Here is a 15,639-nt window from a genome sequence, read left to right on the forward strand (position 1 = left end):
GACAACGACCAATCCATCGATTAGGGTAGGTTGAACTCAGATGTTGAATGATCAACCGAATGGAATGAGCAAGATGAGGTTCCGCCTTGTGTGCAAAGGAGCATCATCTAACTGGTCCGTCAAATCATTTTGTAACATATGAAGGTACCGCTGTGCATTCATGAAGGATAATTGGGCCAAGAAGAATGTCGCCAACCATGCCACACCAGACGTTTATGGGAAATCTGTCTTGGTACCCTGTGACAAGGGTTTCGTGAGAGTTGTCCTGAGCCCAAGTGTGTCTATTACGGGTATTATTCATACCAGTACGAGTGAAGGTCACCTCATCAGTGAATAAAATGTATGGCACTTGTACTGCATGCTGTAGTAACCAATGACAAAATCGACGACGGGAAGTGCAATCACAAGGATGCAAGTCCTACACTGGTTGGTGGTGAAATGGATACAAATGTTCCCCATGTAATGTCCGCCACACACGAGTACGTGGAATACACAGACGTGTTGCCATTCGTCTGGTACTAGTGGTAGGACTTTGTTGCACCATGGTAAGTATTTCCTCCTGTTCATCAACAGATTGTCTGGTTTCACATTCGGAAGTCACTTCACTTTAGCATTGGGAAGTGTTCCATGCTCTCTCAATGCACGAAACGTATTAGTAAACACTACCTTTTTTGGTGTCCTTTGTAATGGAAAACGCCTCTTGTATTCTTCAACAGCCGCGTACCCACTTCCATTACAAAACCTGTACACAAACACCATGTCCGCATACTCCTCATTCGTGTATGTAGGTGCCATTTGATGGTAACTGTCTGTGAACTGCCACGGAAACAACCCAGATAACAGCATCTTACAAATGTGCACGTGTTCCAAGTACACACTCTCACAGAACTGCAGGTAAGACGCTTCGATGAGTAACTGTGTCACGTGTGCTGCCACCTGTTTGCAATCTTGCGAAATTGTCAGGGAACGTTATGGTTTACTAAGGTTCGACTCCTGACCGGGGAAACCCAAAATTGTTCTGACGGTGGAAGAGGCTCCGGCGTCTATCCAGCATCGAATAACATGAGTATTAACTTACACAATTACCATTACATTGCCATGTTTTACTTGTTACTGTTTTTGTTTACATTTTCCTACATCATTTTTATTTCTGTTCATATCTCCGTTATCGTTCAAAATCGGACCCATGATCATATGAACTTTTTTGCTTAGAATCACCCATACTACCAGTTCCCAAAGTATTGCCGCTTCCTACCAGAACACCCTGTATGTTTACTTGATTTCTGTACCTAGTTACCCAAACCTGCTCTGTGATTGCACTCTTACTTTCTGTTTTATCTCCTCTTACAAATCCAGCATGTATTAACCATAACAAATACGTATCTTCCTTGATCAATTGTAACCACTCTGTTACACACATGCATCCTCCTTTTATACCATGCATTTTCATTAATATTTAAATTCATAAATAAGATAGAAACATATTACCATCCATATCATAGTTAACAGAATTGAATAAGACATTTGAAAATAAAGAAAAGACACTTTGGGTTAGGAAAAATTTGATTTCTAAAAGATATGTTTTCTGTAGAATGGCCCACTTATGATAAAATAAATTGATATAATAGGTGTATCAATAGTTTGACATGGGTATGTATTACTATCAAACGTTTTATTTACGGTTCTTCGTCATCGCTACATACATTAATTTCGTCTTCATCTCCACCAATTGCTCGCCAAAATGCCATTACTGCTTGCTCAGCATATGCCTTCCGTTCATCGCTTGGGAGTTCCTGTGCTCTCTGTTTCATTTCGGCCAGCCTTTCAAAGAAACTTTCAAAGTTGGGTTCGGCTCCTGTATCGGGTTCAAATGGTTCACAGCCTTGTAGTAAGTGATCTGGAAAACAGAAAAACTGTCAATATTAAAACCACAAACAAAATATATATATAAATAAATTTACATTTGACAGAGTGTAGTAATGTACGAGGGGGAGTGACTAAATATATCACAAACTGACTTGGGATAGCTGAAAATAGTAGTGGAAGCAAAATCCAGTTTCATGATATTCAGTTAGCAGGCGATAGATAGCAGATGCATGCATGGGCAGCTCAGCTGTGTTCGTGAAGTGTACATTAGAAGAGCAGTGTGCAGTGTGTGTTAGGCAAAAGGACTTCCTGGAAAGGATATTCATAACGAAGTGTTTCCTGTATACGGTGAGGTGTTTGTTGCATAAAGTGATGCACAAATGGGTCAATAAATTCTTATCTTAGTGGCAAACATTTTGCAGATGATAAAGATGTTAAATGTGAGGTGCAACTGTAGATGAGACAGCAGCTCAAACACTTTTATGCAGCAGGTTTTGGGACACTGATAAACAATGGAATAAGTGTATCAATGTTGGTGGAGATTATGTTGAAAAAGGCAGAAAACTCACTTTTCTGTAAGTGTTGGGGAAATGTTCAGTTACCAGCAACATAAATGGTGCATAGTTAGTGTTCATTCACAACCATTATACAATGGTCTCTATGTACATTATGCATTACTCACTTAACCCATGAGGGGTCGTGCTGGAAAAGTTATGTGAGGAGTCATGCACGGTCATTTAGACCGGGTGTAAAAAAATACAACAAAGAAGTACCAAATGAGGTTTTTATTAAACAATACTTATTCTAATCATACGTTTAGTGTATAATATTACTTGTTAATGAACAAAATAAAATGTTTGTTCATTCTGATCAATTATCATGAAACAAAATAACGTGAGTTTTTCTTCAAAAATCAAAAGTTCTAAACTCCTTTAAAATACGAAAAAATATATTTGAATGAAAAATCTACGCATGAACTGATCCAGGTAGTTTCTTTATCGTTACCCGTATACTCAGGCCCTGCTACAATATTTATCTCTTCTTCACCTCCAGACTGTTCCAATTCTGTATCATCTTCCTATTTTTCCACACTATCTTCATCCTCATCTTCGGAACCCAAATTCATCAGTAGGCTCAAAGGTAGGTTCGTCAATAAATAGCTATAAGTAGTTACCTTCCAATTGCACTGGGATTTCTCCTTGTTTGTTTTTCTAGACTTTACTCTTTTTCAACCCTTTGTAACAGTCTTAAAAGTCTTTCTTCTTCTTTCCGATCCATTTTCAACAATACAAGCACAATTTACTACTTAAGGTAATTTCAACTAACAAAACGCAGCACCGAAATGTAAAGGAAAAAAATGACACATGCGATGAGTCGCGCAAGGAGGAATAGACCGGGTTGAACGGAAAACTATCAGCTGATCACCAACTGAGAAGGGGGAAGGGGTGCAACAACCACCTGGCCAGGCAGAGAATAAGTACACAGGAAGGTACTTCGGGGGAGGGGGCATTCAGTTTCTAGATTGAGGGGATACAAAGAAAATAAAATGAACCCAGTTGGAAAAGACCAGGCGCAACCCCTCACGGGTTCAAAATAGGTATTGACTTATCAGACACCCTGTATAACCAATATTATATTATTTTTAATAAGTTTTTCTATACTTTCTCAATTCAAAATTTGTAGGATTTAAATATCAAAAACCATGGCATAAAAAGCACATAAAATGCTGGTGCTTGGTACTGTGGGGTGGGGGTATGACAAACCACAATCCTGCCTAGGGCACTCACATATTTAGCTACGGAGTTGGACATTGCTACTACATTGCTCTAATTTCACAGAATAGAATAAAATTGCCTTTATTGAGCATGCATGTTTTAGCCTGCAACAAACCCATGTCAAATGCATATTAAAACTGGTACTTTACAATATGTTTTCTGAAAATCACTGCCAGAAAGAAAAACAGATCACAATAGTGATATAGTATAAAAGCTCTCAACTTGAATCCAAGAACAAAGACAAGCATCTCATAATGCAAAGTCAATTAAACAGGATGATTTCAATCCCTTCCAAGCTACAGGCAGACTAACCTTTTGGGATTGGGAAACTGTAATATTTGTTGGAATAACATGTAAGGGTATGTTTGATAAATGCTGACACCTGCAAATTAACCATCCTTTATCAACTAACCTGATGAAAACCTTTTGAAATAATTGAAATATTTTTACAGAAATATAAATATGTGTGAGAAAAAACAAAGTGATTAGAAAAATCAATTGTCCTGTTTATATGTAAACACGTTGACACAAGGAATAAGCTATGCTTTAAGGAATTAATTTGCTTGTTTATTATTTCCTACTTGAATAACTCATAACTAGATCTCGGATTTTAGGTTTTAAACTATTCTTTTTCTGTATAAGTTATATCAGCATTTTGTTAAAAAATGCAACTGATGAAGTTTTATAGTGCCTAAAAAACTATTGTGCTTGTTAGAACATATTTTAGGTTTATGTTCCTAAATGAAGCCTTTTTAAAGATTTTTATACATTTTTAAAGGTTTTACAGGATTTTTGTCACACAGATGCATTTGCTTTGTTTGGTCAAGAAAAAATTCATTGACGAACGTGTTTGAAACATACTCTGTCGATTTCCCTTCCTCCAAGTGTCCAAGTCCATGGTCACTTTTCAAAGCTCTAAACAAAGCAAAATGTGTGGTCTTGCTCACTTTTGTGTCACTTCGGTGCTTTGTGGCATTCACGGCTTGCAAACTAACATTTCAGCATTGAAGTTTGCACCACTGACTATGTTTCTGTTGAAAGATTATTTTCAGCATATAAGATGATGCTCACAGACAAAATTGCGTAGTTTCACTGTAGATAACATGGAAAAAATATTTTGCTTAACTATATGGCAAAGAGTGGATTTTAATAGCAAATTTCTAATGGTGAGTTCTGCCGTGAGTATACCTAATCAGCATTTTTCAGGTATTTTGAACTATTTTAAGTTTTTTTAACCACTTCACAATTTTCGAGCCTAACAAGATTTTTAGGACCTATTTTAGGATTTTTAGAACCTATTTTAGGATTTTGTGCAGTGTATTTCCCTCTTACTCCCCTTCCCTCCCCCTACTTCCATTGGGTTACGTCATATCTAGCTCGAAATCTATTATTTCGCGAGACGCATTGATCACAGCCAGGGTGACCTGGTAGCAGATTTTTTCTCTTGTCGTATCCCACCTTTTGAACATTTTAATCCATTTTTCATCAATGTTCTCATCCTCTCTGTTTAGTTTATTATCCCTCCCTTTACAGATATACGCTGCTTCGTATACATTCCTACTTAATGGTTTATGATCAACTCTCATTATTTCTAGCTTCTGAATTTCATGTACCTCCTCTATCACGTGTTCTGATAGTCCGGTTCTTGTGGTTCCTACTCTTATGTCTTTGTCATGCTCCCCCAACTTAATTTTCATGCTCCGGCCGGTTTGACCTATATATTCTTTATTACAGGAACCTGTTATATTATAAACCCCTTTTTCACTTTCCGTTTTATTCTCCGTTTCTATCCCATCCTTTTTATATTGTGTGAAATGTTTCTCTACCGTTCGTGGTGCCCTCATCCTGCATTTAATGCCAAATTCTTTAGCTGCTCTTTCTATCTTTTCCAAAATTCCTTTGAAATACGGAATGCCGATATATTTGTATTTCTTATTAATTTCGTTATCTTGTGTCTTTTTCCTTTATCACTGTTCATTTCTTCCCCCTCTCCCCTATCCTTTTTACATATCTTGTGCGCTTTCCTGCGTATCTTATTCAGATGTTCCTCTTTGTATCCATTCTCTTTTCCCATCCTATAGATCCATTCTTCTTCTTTTTCCCTCTCATTTTTTTGACTGCATAATCGTATCCCCCGGATGAAAAAGTTAAGAAAGACATTGTGTTTTGTTCTTTTGGCATGTTCTGACTTGCTATGAATGTATAAATCTCCGGCAAGGATTTTATGAAAAACCCCGGTTTTAATTTTTGTTCTTGTTCTGATGATTTTTAAATCTAAGAAGCCCATTACATCCTTTGCCATCTCTTCTTTTGTGAATTTAATTCGGGGGTCTTCTTCCCCCAATATATCAAATAATTTCAGAAGATCTGCTTTTCCCCCTATAACCAGAACGTCATCGACGTATCTCCCGAAATATTTTGTTCTAAGGCAGTTTTTTCTATAAAATGCATGAAGATCCCCGATGTAATCCCTGAAATTAGCCCATGGCTAATCCCTCTTTCTGTATGTGCACTTCTTTGTTGAAACTGAAATAGTTATATCTAGTACATAGGTCAAACCACCGCACATATTCCCAAGCTACAATTATATCTACTCCTTTTTCTCTAAGCCATCTAAATAAACAGTTGGCTGCTTTGTGTCTCGGGACACTAGGATAGAGGTTTACCACATCAAAGCTCATTATTTGATCATCTTTATCTAACTCTAGATTTTCGATCTTCTCTTTTACTTCCTTAGAATTATTAATACTGAATTCTGTGTTATTTCCCACATCTTTAATTTTAGTTACAAGAGTTTTTGCTAAGTTATATCCAGGGTAGGAGTACATCGGAATGATCGGTCTTAGTGGTACTCCCTCCTTGAGGGTTTTGGGGATCCCAAAGGCGACCGGAATTTCTCCCTTTTTACAACATTAGATTAGTTTCTCTTTCTCCGTTCTTGCAAGCGTTATGCTAATTTCGATTCCTTTTTTGATTTCCCTCCTAATTTTATTGATGGAGTTATCTCGTACAATTTCGAAATCGCTACTACGGAAGCATTCCTTCATTTTCATTCTATATTCTTCTCTCCTAACAACTACCATTTTATTTTCTTTGTCTGATCGTATCAGGAAGATGTTATTGTCTTTTAACCATTTCTTAACGTTACTTAGTTTCTTTTTGAATTCTTTTTGGGTGTCCTTTCTAATCCTATCTGTTTTCCCTCGTCCCTTTACCTCATTCTGTTCTTAGCGATTAATCGGTACTCTATCGGTATCGGCCGATATAGGCATATCGGTTTATCGGTAAAATTACTGATTATTTTACCGATCCGATATATCTATAAATATCTGATAAATTAGTGCAAAATTCTGCCATTTTGTTGTAATTTTTATGGATAATCTCCATGCTCTACTTTCTAAAAAAGTAAATGTTTAAATATGTAACTTCTTTTGCAATGCAGTCACCTTGAAACAATTTATTAAGGAGGTTAATGAACCTTTCAGGTTCTTCAAGGACCATTTCTAATATTATATCGGATCGGTAGAATATTGGTTATCGGTATCTTATCGGACAAAATTTCATATCGGCCCATCCCTAATTTCTATAGTAATTTAATGGAAAAGTTCTGCATGCACAAGCTTGATCATAAAATGGCAATTCACGACCAGATGCTGCTTTGGAAAATTCTTAATGGTAATCTTCATTCTTCTTTATGGAGCACTCAATTTAATTTTCTGTACTGTTTGTATCGTTAGGAACATGCACATTTAGTTTTTGACGAAAACACAAAATGTGAAACAACACATTGTAATGTAAATTTTTCATTTTTGAAAGGTGTGAGGTGCATTTTGCTACCATATTTTGTTACGAAATGATGTGAAATAAACAATGAAACATGAAATTTATGGTTTATTTACCGACGCAACACCTTCTGAAGTCTGAATTATCTGTGAGTTATGCAAATCACAGAAAATTGATTAATTCTGCTGTAAATATTTGAGAAACAATAGTGGGCTCTTTTACACAGGAATAAACTGATAACAATACACATGAGCTATTAGAAGTTAAATGTTAATTTTGTATACAGTTTATAGTTTAAAAATTAAATTTTTTTATTCACCATTTTAGCACCAAAATTCCATTTTATATACCACTTTTCTTCTCAAAATATGTCCAGTTTTGATCTTTTATTTACCACAGATATATAGCTCTGTGTATCACTAATTGTAACATGGACTCTTTGAAATCTGTTGAATTCATTACAAATAAAATAATTATGTCTACCAATAAAGAAGTTATTAACCTGTCATTTCCTTATTAAGTCTGGGTACAGTAATGGAAACATTGAGTTTGTCACAAAGAATATTTTGGGTTAAATGTGGAGGCACAAGATTTGCATGTGTTTCTAAATTGCAACTACTTTATCAAACTTTGAAAAACACACAAAACTGTAGTTAGAATATTACTTTCAGAATAAATACAAATGATGAAGGAGACAGTAAACACCACACGAAGAGAAATAATTCTTTATTTCGAGATCTGTGTCGCATTTTCGAGGTGACGCCGATCTTTCTTTCTTCTACCTTGAAAATGCGACACAGATCGCGAAATATAGAATTATTTCTCTTCGTGTGGTAAGTGTTTACTGTCTCCTTCATCATTTGTATTTACCTGCCCTTCTGGCACCTTTTCTGATCCTATTCCTGTGTTTCAGAATAACTTATGTACATACCTATCCTTTGCTCCATTGATCGTCCCTGGTCACTACTGCTGGTCAGCAAACTGTACTCAGATTCGTTCTCTGTGTGACCATTAATAGATACACTTTGCATTTGATCGGAAACATCAGAGACGCCTGAATCATCATTTTCTGAGCTGGACATAAAACTACCATTTAGAGCTGACTGCATTGTCCTTGACATGTGCTGTGGTCTGTCTGGAAAAGAAAAAGAAAAAAAAATCAGTAATTGTTTGGTTTACCTGAAAGTTATGAAACAACATGAAAACCAAGCAGCTAAAATTCCAGTAAAGCAAGGCGATCTGATCTTCATAAAACTGCATCCTGAAAGTGACGCTATCTCTTGCATTATAAAAAAATATTGTAATTTATGCCAAGGTCCTTTTGTTTGTATGCAAATTCAGGATGATAACACAGTGAAAGCCATATGCTGCAACACGGGAAAAGACATTGCAAATATTTTCGTAAAAAATATCAAAGTTTGGCATTCTTCATCGGACAAACAAAAACTCTGGATAAACAAACTTTTAAGTGTGTGTAACAATCTGCAACTTCATGAATTAGGTTTGGAGTAGTTGTATCATGCTGTCTAACTACACTAGACTCTCGCTACTCCGGCCATTTGTTGCACATATGGGTGCCGGATTGGCAGAAGTGCCGGATTATTGAGAGGGTCGGAAATTACGTACTACTATGTAGTTTAAACACATAGGGATTATACAGGCTGTACTTTATTAAATCCAAAGACACTGTACATTCATTTACATAGAAAATTTAGTCATTCAGTGTGTACATATACAGTAGTATAACTCACTATGAAACATGTCACGAATTTTTAGTTGTCGCAATGACGATACGCGACGGCGGCATGCTTTATCACGCAAACGCTTTACAAGCATTACATCGGTACTGCATGTATCTGATTGTTGCATAATATACTCCAGGAAGATGTCTGCAGCTTCCGCACCAGCAGTATGAGAAATCTTCATGCTCTCCCCTCCTGTGTCCTCTTCTTCATCACTTTCATCATTAGTACTTTCCTGCACGCTTTTGATTATTTCTTCATCTTTTAAAGTTTGGTCTATCTCACAGTTTTCCTCATTCAGCCACATAGCAACATCCTCTTCATCAATTTCTCCTCCTCCCGGAAGCTTGTGTAACATATCAATGTACATATTGTCAGCAATTGATGATTCTGAATTGACTGGCTCATCGCTGTCGCTCAGTACTGGCTCCAACTCTGCATCAATGCATGGCCACACCTTTCTCCAGCTCTTCATTATGGTTGCGTTCTCCACTTTATCCCATGCTTCTGCTGTTTGGAAAACAATGTCACGTAAGCTGATTGCTTTCCACACCTTCAACATAACTTCGGTAGAGTCGTTTTCACATTCGTTCAGCAAGGAAACAAGAAGTGCATGTCGATAATGACGTTTAATTGATTCCAAAATCCCTTGGTCCATGGGCTGTATCAGGACTGTCACATTTGGTGGAAGACAAGAGTGCTTCTATACCATCGGACTTTAGAGTCACATCAGAAGGATAACTGGGAGCATTGTCAATTATAAGGATGGCTTTCAGTGGAAGTTTTTTCTTCTTCAGATCTTTTCTTACAGCTGGTACAAATGTTTGGTGGAACCACCGAGACAATATTTCTCTGTCCATCCACGTTTTCTTCTGGGCACAATATTGCACTGGTAGTGTATTTCTGTCGCTGTGTTGAAAACAACGTGGATTTTGGGATTTCCCAATCACCATGAGCGGTAGTTTATGACTCCCATTTGCGTTACAACACGCCATTATGGTTACACGCTGTTTCTGTTGTTTGTACCCACGAGCTTCCTTCTCGTTCTTGGCAGCTAATGTTTTTGAAGGAAGCATCTTGTAAAAGAGGCCGGTTTCATCAGCGTTGTACAAGGCATCTGCAGTTAAATGTTCTTCCTCTACTATCTTCCGTATCTTATTTACAAACTCTTCTGCATATTTTTCGTTAGCTGAGCGACTTTCCCAGGTGACTGTCAGCTGCCGCATGCCATGTCGTTTTTTCCAATTTGATAGCCAACCCTCGCTTGCTGCGAACAAGTTACTGCCACCAAGTTGTTTGTTAAATGCAACCACTTTTTCCTTTATTATCGGGCCACCGACTGGAATTCCTTTACTTTGTTGCTGTATGAACCATCTATAAACAGCTATGTCCAGTTCTTCATTGTCACTCTTTCGCATAACCTTCCGTTTCCTAAATGTCGCTATACATTTGGGATGCGTACTGTCGAATAACTTCTTCTTTCTTCTTGATGTCATAAATAGTTGCTTGTCCAACACCGTACTCAATAGCAATGGCTTTCTGTGAAGAGCCTCGGTTCAACTTATCTAAAATTTCGAGTTTCTGCTTGAGGTCAAGCGTAACTTGTTTCCTTTTAGAAGCCATAGTATGTACTGAACTTTACTGTAAGAAAGTCACAATTTCAAATACTGTACGTATGTATAGCATTGTTTAACATTTTTAACTAACAACATTGTTGAACACGATAATTCATTGTTGTGCACGTCATTTCTGCTTGAGGGACTACAGGCCGGATGTGGGCCGGTCTAATGCGAGGGTGGACTATTGAGGGCCAGATTAGCAAGAGTCTAGTGTATATTTAATGAGAGTATGATAACAAATAGTAAATTTTAATTGTACCATATTTGTGATATGTGGAGTTTGTGCATGTTTATGTATGTGAAATGCATATGTGATGATTGTATCTGTGCATGCAAATTGTACATCATGTGTTTTTTTTTACTGATGCATGCAAACTGCACATGCGTTGTTTTGTGTTTACGCATGAAAATTGTACAAATTTGGTTCTGTGATTATGCATGCAAACTGTACATATATGTATTCTGTTTTGTGTTTTTGCATGTTAAGTTATTAAATGTATGAATCTGATATTTTGTCATAATCTTACATGTTATATTTTTGTTTATGTGGTGTTGGGTTTGTAACTAACTTCTAGCAAGTAAACAATGTTATAATTCTAGTAATGCATGAAGTAATTGACATTCCTTTTTGATTCTCAGTAAGAAAGTCAAATTTCCCAACCCCGGGAATTTATAAATTCTCGATTTCAAAAATGTTGTATAAAAAATTAATTGCATATGCCAATCATGCTGTATATATTATAACTCTGAAAGCGATCTAAAGAAAATCCATATTGGCAATCACGCTGTACACATTATAACTTTGCCAGCAATGTAAAGAAATGCCATATGGGCAATCACGCTAGATAAAAGGGAGTAATGGCAGTGTGGGGATATTCTGTGGCTTAGCTAATGGAAGCCATGGTTGTGAGTAGGATGGATAGGTGGTCACACCTGTCCGAATTATTCCGTGCACCACAGTTTTGAGGTGCAAAAAGTTTGGAAAAAAGTGTGCATTATACATGAGTAAATATGGTAGTTCACAAATATCTTATTTGCATCATGAAAGTAAATGGACTTCAAAAAGAAATGAGAATTGTGAATTACATGCTGTGCTGAATAAAATCCAAGATCACTTATTGTTTATTTGTGACAAAACACAGTTATCTCATAGTTATCATTTCAAATCATAATCTAGAAGTTACTGTGTGGATTGTATATTTGCGTTTGTAATTTTCTTATTCATCATCTCATTTCTGCCACTTATGGCAAAATGCTGAGGATGAGTGCTGATCAGATGAAACTGATGAAAGGACACTCACAAGTAACAAGCTGGGATTTAAACTTGGGAACACTGGCCAGATTGAAAGCTGGGCCACCTAACCAAGCAGGTTTGTATCTTTCCTTGACTGACGTACACATGCAAAGTAAAGTTTACTAATATCATAGACATTCAGATTATTCCTTGTTTTTATAATGCTAATTCTGTCAAATAGCACTGGTATGTTGAGTTTCTATAACATTTCCTGTAAAATTTGAAAAATGTTCTCTATTCACAATGAATCTAAAGTATTTCAATATTTGTCTTCTACAAGATGATTAGTTTAAACTATATATTTATATTTACAAGTAATATATTCAATGATTTAATAAAATATTTCATTGAAAGATAATAATACTTAATTTTTCATACAGGCTTACATGCTGTTTACCACCCAATTACATATATTGTCCCTGATATTCTTTTCTAAAATCACCTTAATGCATTAATTTCCTGTTTGATTCACTTGTTTTTATATTCAGTCTGTGAAATTAGTAATTTTTAGACATGATTAATAAGGCAATAAAACGAATAAAGTCCAATATCTACAAATGATTAAGATACTCAACTGTAGTTTGTAATAAAATACAAACTACAGTTGATTAGTATGTCCAAAGTTATGAATGAAATTATTTTTATAGGAATTTTCATTTTAAAAAAAATATAGTAACAATACCTTTCATTGTAAGATTTGGCCACATGTGGGCATGCAGTGCTTGTACAATCCTCTTAATTCCTGTAGTCTCTGCAAAATCACAGTCTTCATCTTCACTGTCAACATCTGGATTGAGCTCAACTAATTCAAACCCATGTTTAATACACCACTCCTGGGCTGGAAAACAAACAGGATCATACACTCTGTGTGCAGTGCAGTTTTACATTTATCCTGCACCATACATTTAACGTGTCTAGTCTCAATAAAGCAACACATTATAAACCATTCTTGGATTTTACATTTTACTGCATTTTAAGTTTATTCACCACGTTCCCTTGAAAAAAAAATAATCGTAAGTTCCACTGCAGTCATAGTATTCCAAGGAAACAAGGGTTGTAGGGGCTTGTGCCACATCATTGTCTCAGATTCTACATTAAAAAGTGTTTGAAAGGAACTTATCACTATTTATGGACATATATGTGTCCAAACATTGTGATAAGTAAAAAAAATCATTCATTCTCATCATCATTCTCTGTGTTAATTTTTAAAAATGATGCACAGCCAATTAGGTGGTCTAAATACACACTAAAACATTCTTCAATATGTACCTCAAAGTTATGTTTATACTGAATGCTTCATAAATAATTGAGGGGTTGCAAAAATTTATTGCATGTAAAATATTCAACTTACGTTAATGAAATCAGTCCAGAATGAACAAGGAACTTAAACAGTTTTCTTTTACACCTACAAATGTTCAATGTGTGCATGTGGGTGACACGGCACACATCAACACAATAGGTTACTTCTTGCAACACTCGCATCAACATGGGCCTGTCGATAGTGTCTATCACTGCAATTGTACACTCCCTTAGGGCACATGGCATCGGTGAGATGAATACCCTGTCTTTGATGAAACCCCAACAAAAATTAATGACACGGTGTAAGGTCGGATGATCTTGGGGACCAAAACATTGAACGAGACACTGTGAGTGATGTGGGTGATTTGAGTGTCGCCTAGCAGCAGGGATATGAACTCTCAGGTTAATAAAACATAAATGCACTAACGGTTTGCGTGCCTCGATCATTCTGGACTGGTTTCATTAACGTAAATTCAATAGTATACTTGTAATAAATTTTTGCATCATCTCAATTATTTCTGAAACACCTGGTATTTAACGTTTTCTTTCATCTTGCTCATACAAAAAAAAAGTCTGTTCATGGAGGCAGACTCATCAGGTAATGTCAAAAACATGTTTCTTCATTTGGTTCAACCTGTAACCTTTTCCACCAACACTAGTGATTGATTGACATTTCCTGCACCAATCAATGCCCACATAGTGTCACAGAGAGGCCCAAATGGTTATGTAGGTTATCCATAGACCAGCTTACCCATAATGTGGAGATGAGAGTGACAATGACATGTGGTTTCTGCTAGAAATGACCACATTCAAGAAGTATAAGAACAGAAAGAGCCTAGGCCAAACACATTTTAATACACACTAGTGTGAAGACTGTTATGGGACTTTCCACTGACACACATCCAGAACAAAGAAGAGTTATTCCTTTGATACATACCTGTAACTTTGGTAGGCCCAACTGAAGGACTTTCATCACATCTGTCACATAGCAATATATTAATTTCTGGTTCAAATTCCTTCGTGAACGACAGCCAGCTTTCCACCACAGCTAGGGCATTTTCCTATAAAAATAAAAGTAATGAACCATGCTAAGAATTATTGAAAAAGATAAACTGCAAACAATACAAAAGAAGAAGTTAACAATATTCAATGATAGAAGCAAAAAATACGTATTATTTACACCGAGACCTCTAAAAATATGTGGAAAATTTAAGCCTTTGTGATTTGGTTTCTTGCTTTGCAGATTGGTCATGGAATCACATTAATTTTGTATTAAGGCAAGGAGGAACAATTACGCACCAGTTGTGCATTTATTTCAATATTGTCGGATTGGGCACTGCTATTTAAGAAAGGGACTAGTATGCAAAAGAGTATGAATTTCTCTCCATGTTGCAAGTGGAAACTGTTTTTCAAGTTGATTAGTAAGCTAGACATGATATTTGAAAAATATGATTAATAAACTGAATCCCATGTATTCCTTATGGGAAATCAACTTCAAGTTACAGCTAATCACATGGAAGTTTAGATTTTTTCTACTACTATGACATAGTTCAACGTGTCCTTTTTCCATCCATGTACTTTTCTACGTCATTGGATGTTTGATATTCCCGAGAGAACGAATAAAATAATGGTCTCATAAGCATAGTGCATTTCTCTTGCCTCCTACGGCCATCTTGGCAGTGTTGCCAAACCTGATGTGCATAAAAGAGCTAAATTTCACCATTAATAGAGCTAAAGATGACTTTCAAGGAGCTAGATTAACGGATGCATAAAGAGCCACCTAGGGTAATATTAGGTGTCAGAGGGGTAGGGGTGTTGCTATTACTGTTAGATTTGACGGCATCACCAATCTCAATAATCTACTGATGCTCATATGAAATCGAAAATAAAGGATTCCCGGATAACAACATTGTCATCTTCACCTTAGCCATGGTGCTATATAAAAGTAGCTGGGGAGGTAAGAGGGGATGGGTGACGCAGCCAATATAACAATATCAAGTTATGTGCAAAATGTACACTTATGGAAAAAGTTGGTCTTTGTGGGCCGGAGCCAGTGGTGGGATCATAATGGGGCAGGGGCAGGTGTCACGCTTCACAGCTAAACTAGTGCATGTAAGAGCCACATCTGGCTCCAAAAGAGCGAAGTTGGTAACAGTGATCAGCAGCTCCCGCAGCGAGAAACACCAAAGGGAAATTGTCCCCCTTACCCTTAAACATCAATATAAACATATACATTTATAACTGGGAAATGAGAGACACGG

The 15,639-nt window shown here is 36.5% G+C and overlaps 1 protein-coding gene across 1 annotated transcript in view; it reads right to left on the reverse strand.

The window, feature by feature from the left end:
* Nucleotides 1-1,653: 1,653 nt before the first annotated feature.
* The window catches only part of LOC145995189 (alpha- and gamma-adaptin-binding protein p34-like), a 32,115-nt gene continuing 18,129 nt past the window's right edge, over nt 1,654-15,639 (reverse strand). Inside the window, exons 3-6 of the mRNA XM_083131743.1 lie at nt 14,316-14,439; nt 12,762-12,917; nt 8,356-8,559; nt 1,654-1,897 (exon numbers count right to left, since the gene is read on the reverse strand). Coding sequence (XP_082987869.1) covers nt 1,677-1,897; nt 8,356-8,559; nt 12,762-12,917; nt 14,316-14,439 — 705 coding nt within the window. The 3' untranslated portion in view covers nt 1,654-1,676. The remainder of the gene's footprint in view (nt 1,898-8,355; nt 8,560-12,761; nt 12,918-14,315; nt 14,440-15,639) is intronic.

Source organism: Lepisma saccharinum, chromosome 11, assembly GCF_977018435.1.
Source record: "Lepisma saccharinum chromosome 11, izLepSacc3.1, whole genome shotgun sequence".
Classification (NCBI taxonomy): Eukaryota; Metazoa; Arthropoda; class Insecta; order Zygentoma; family Lepismatidae; genus Lepisma; species Lepisma saccharinum.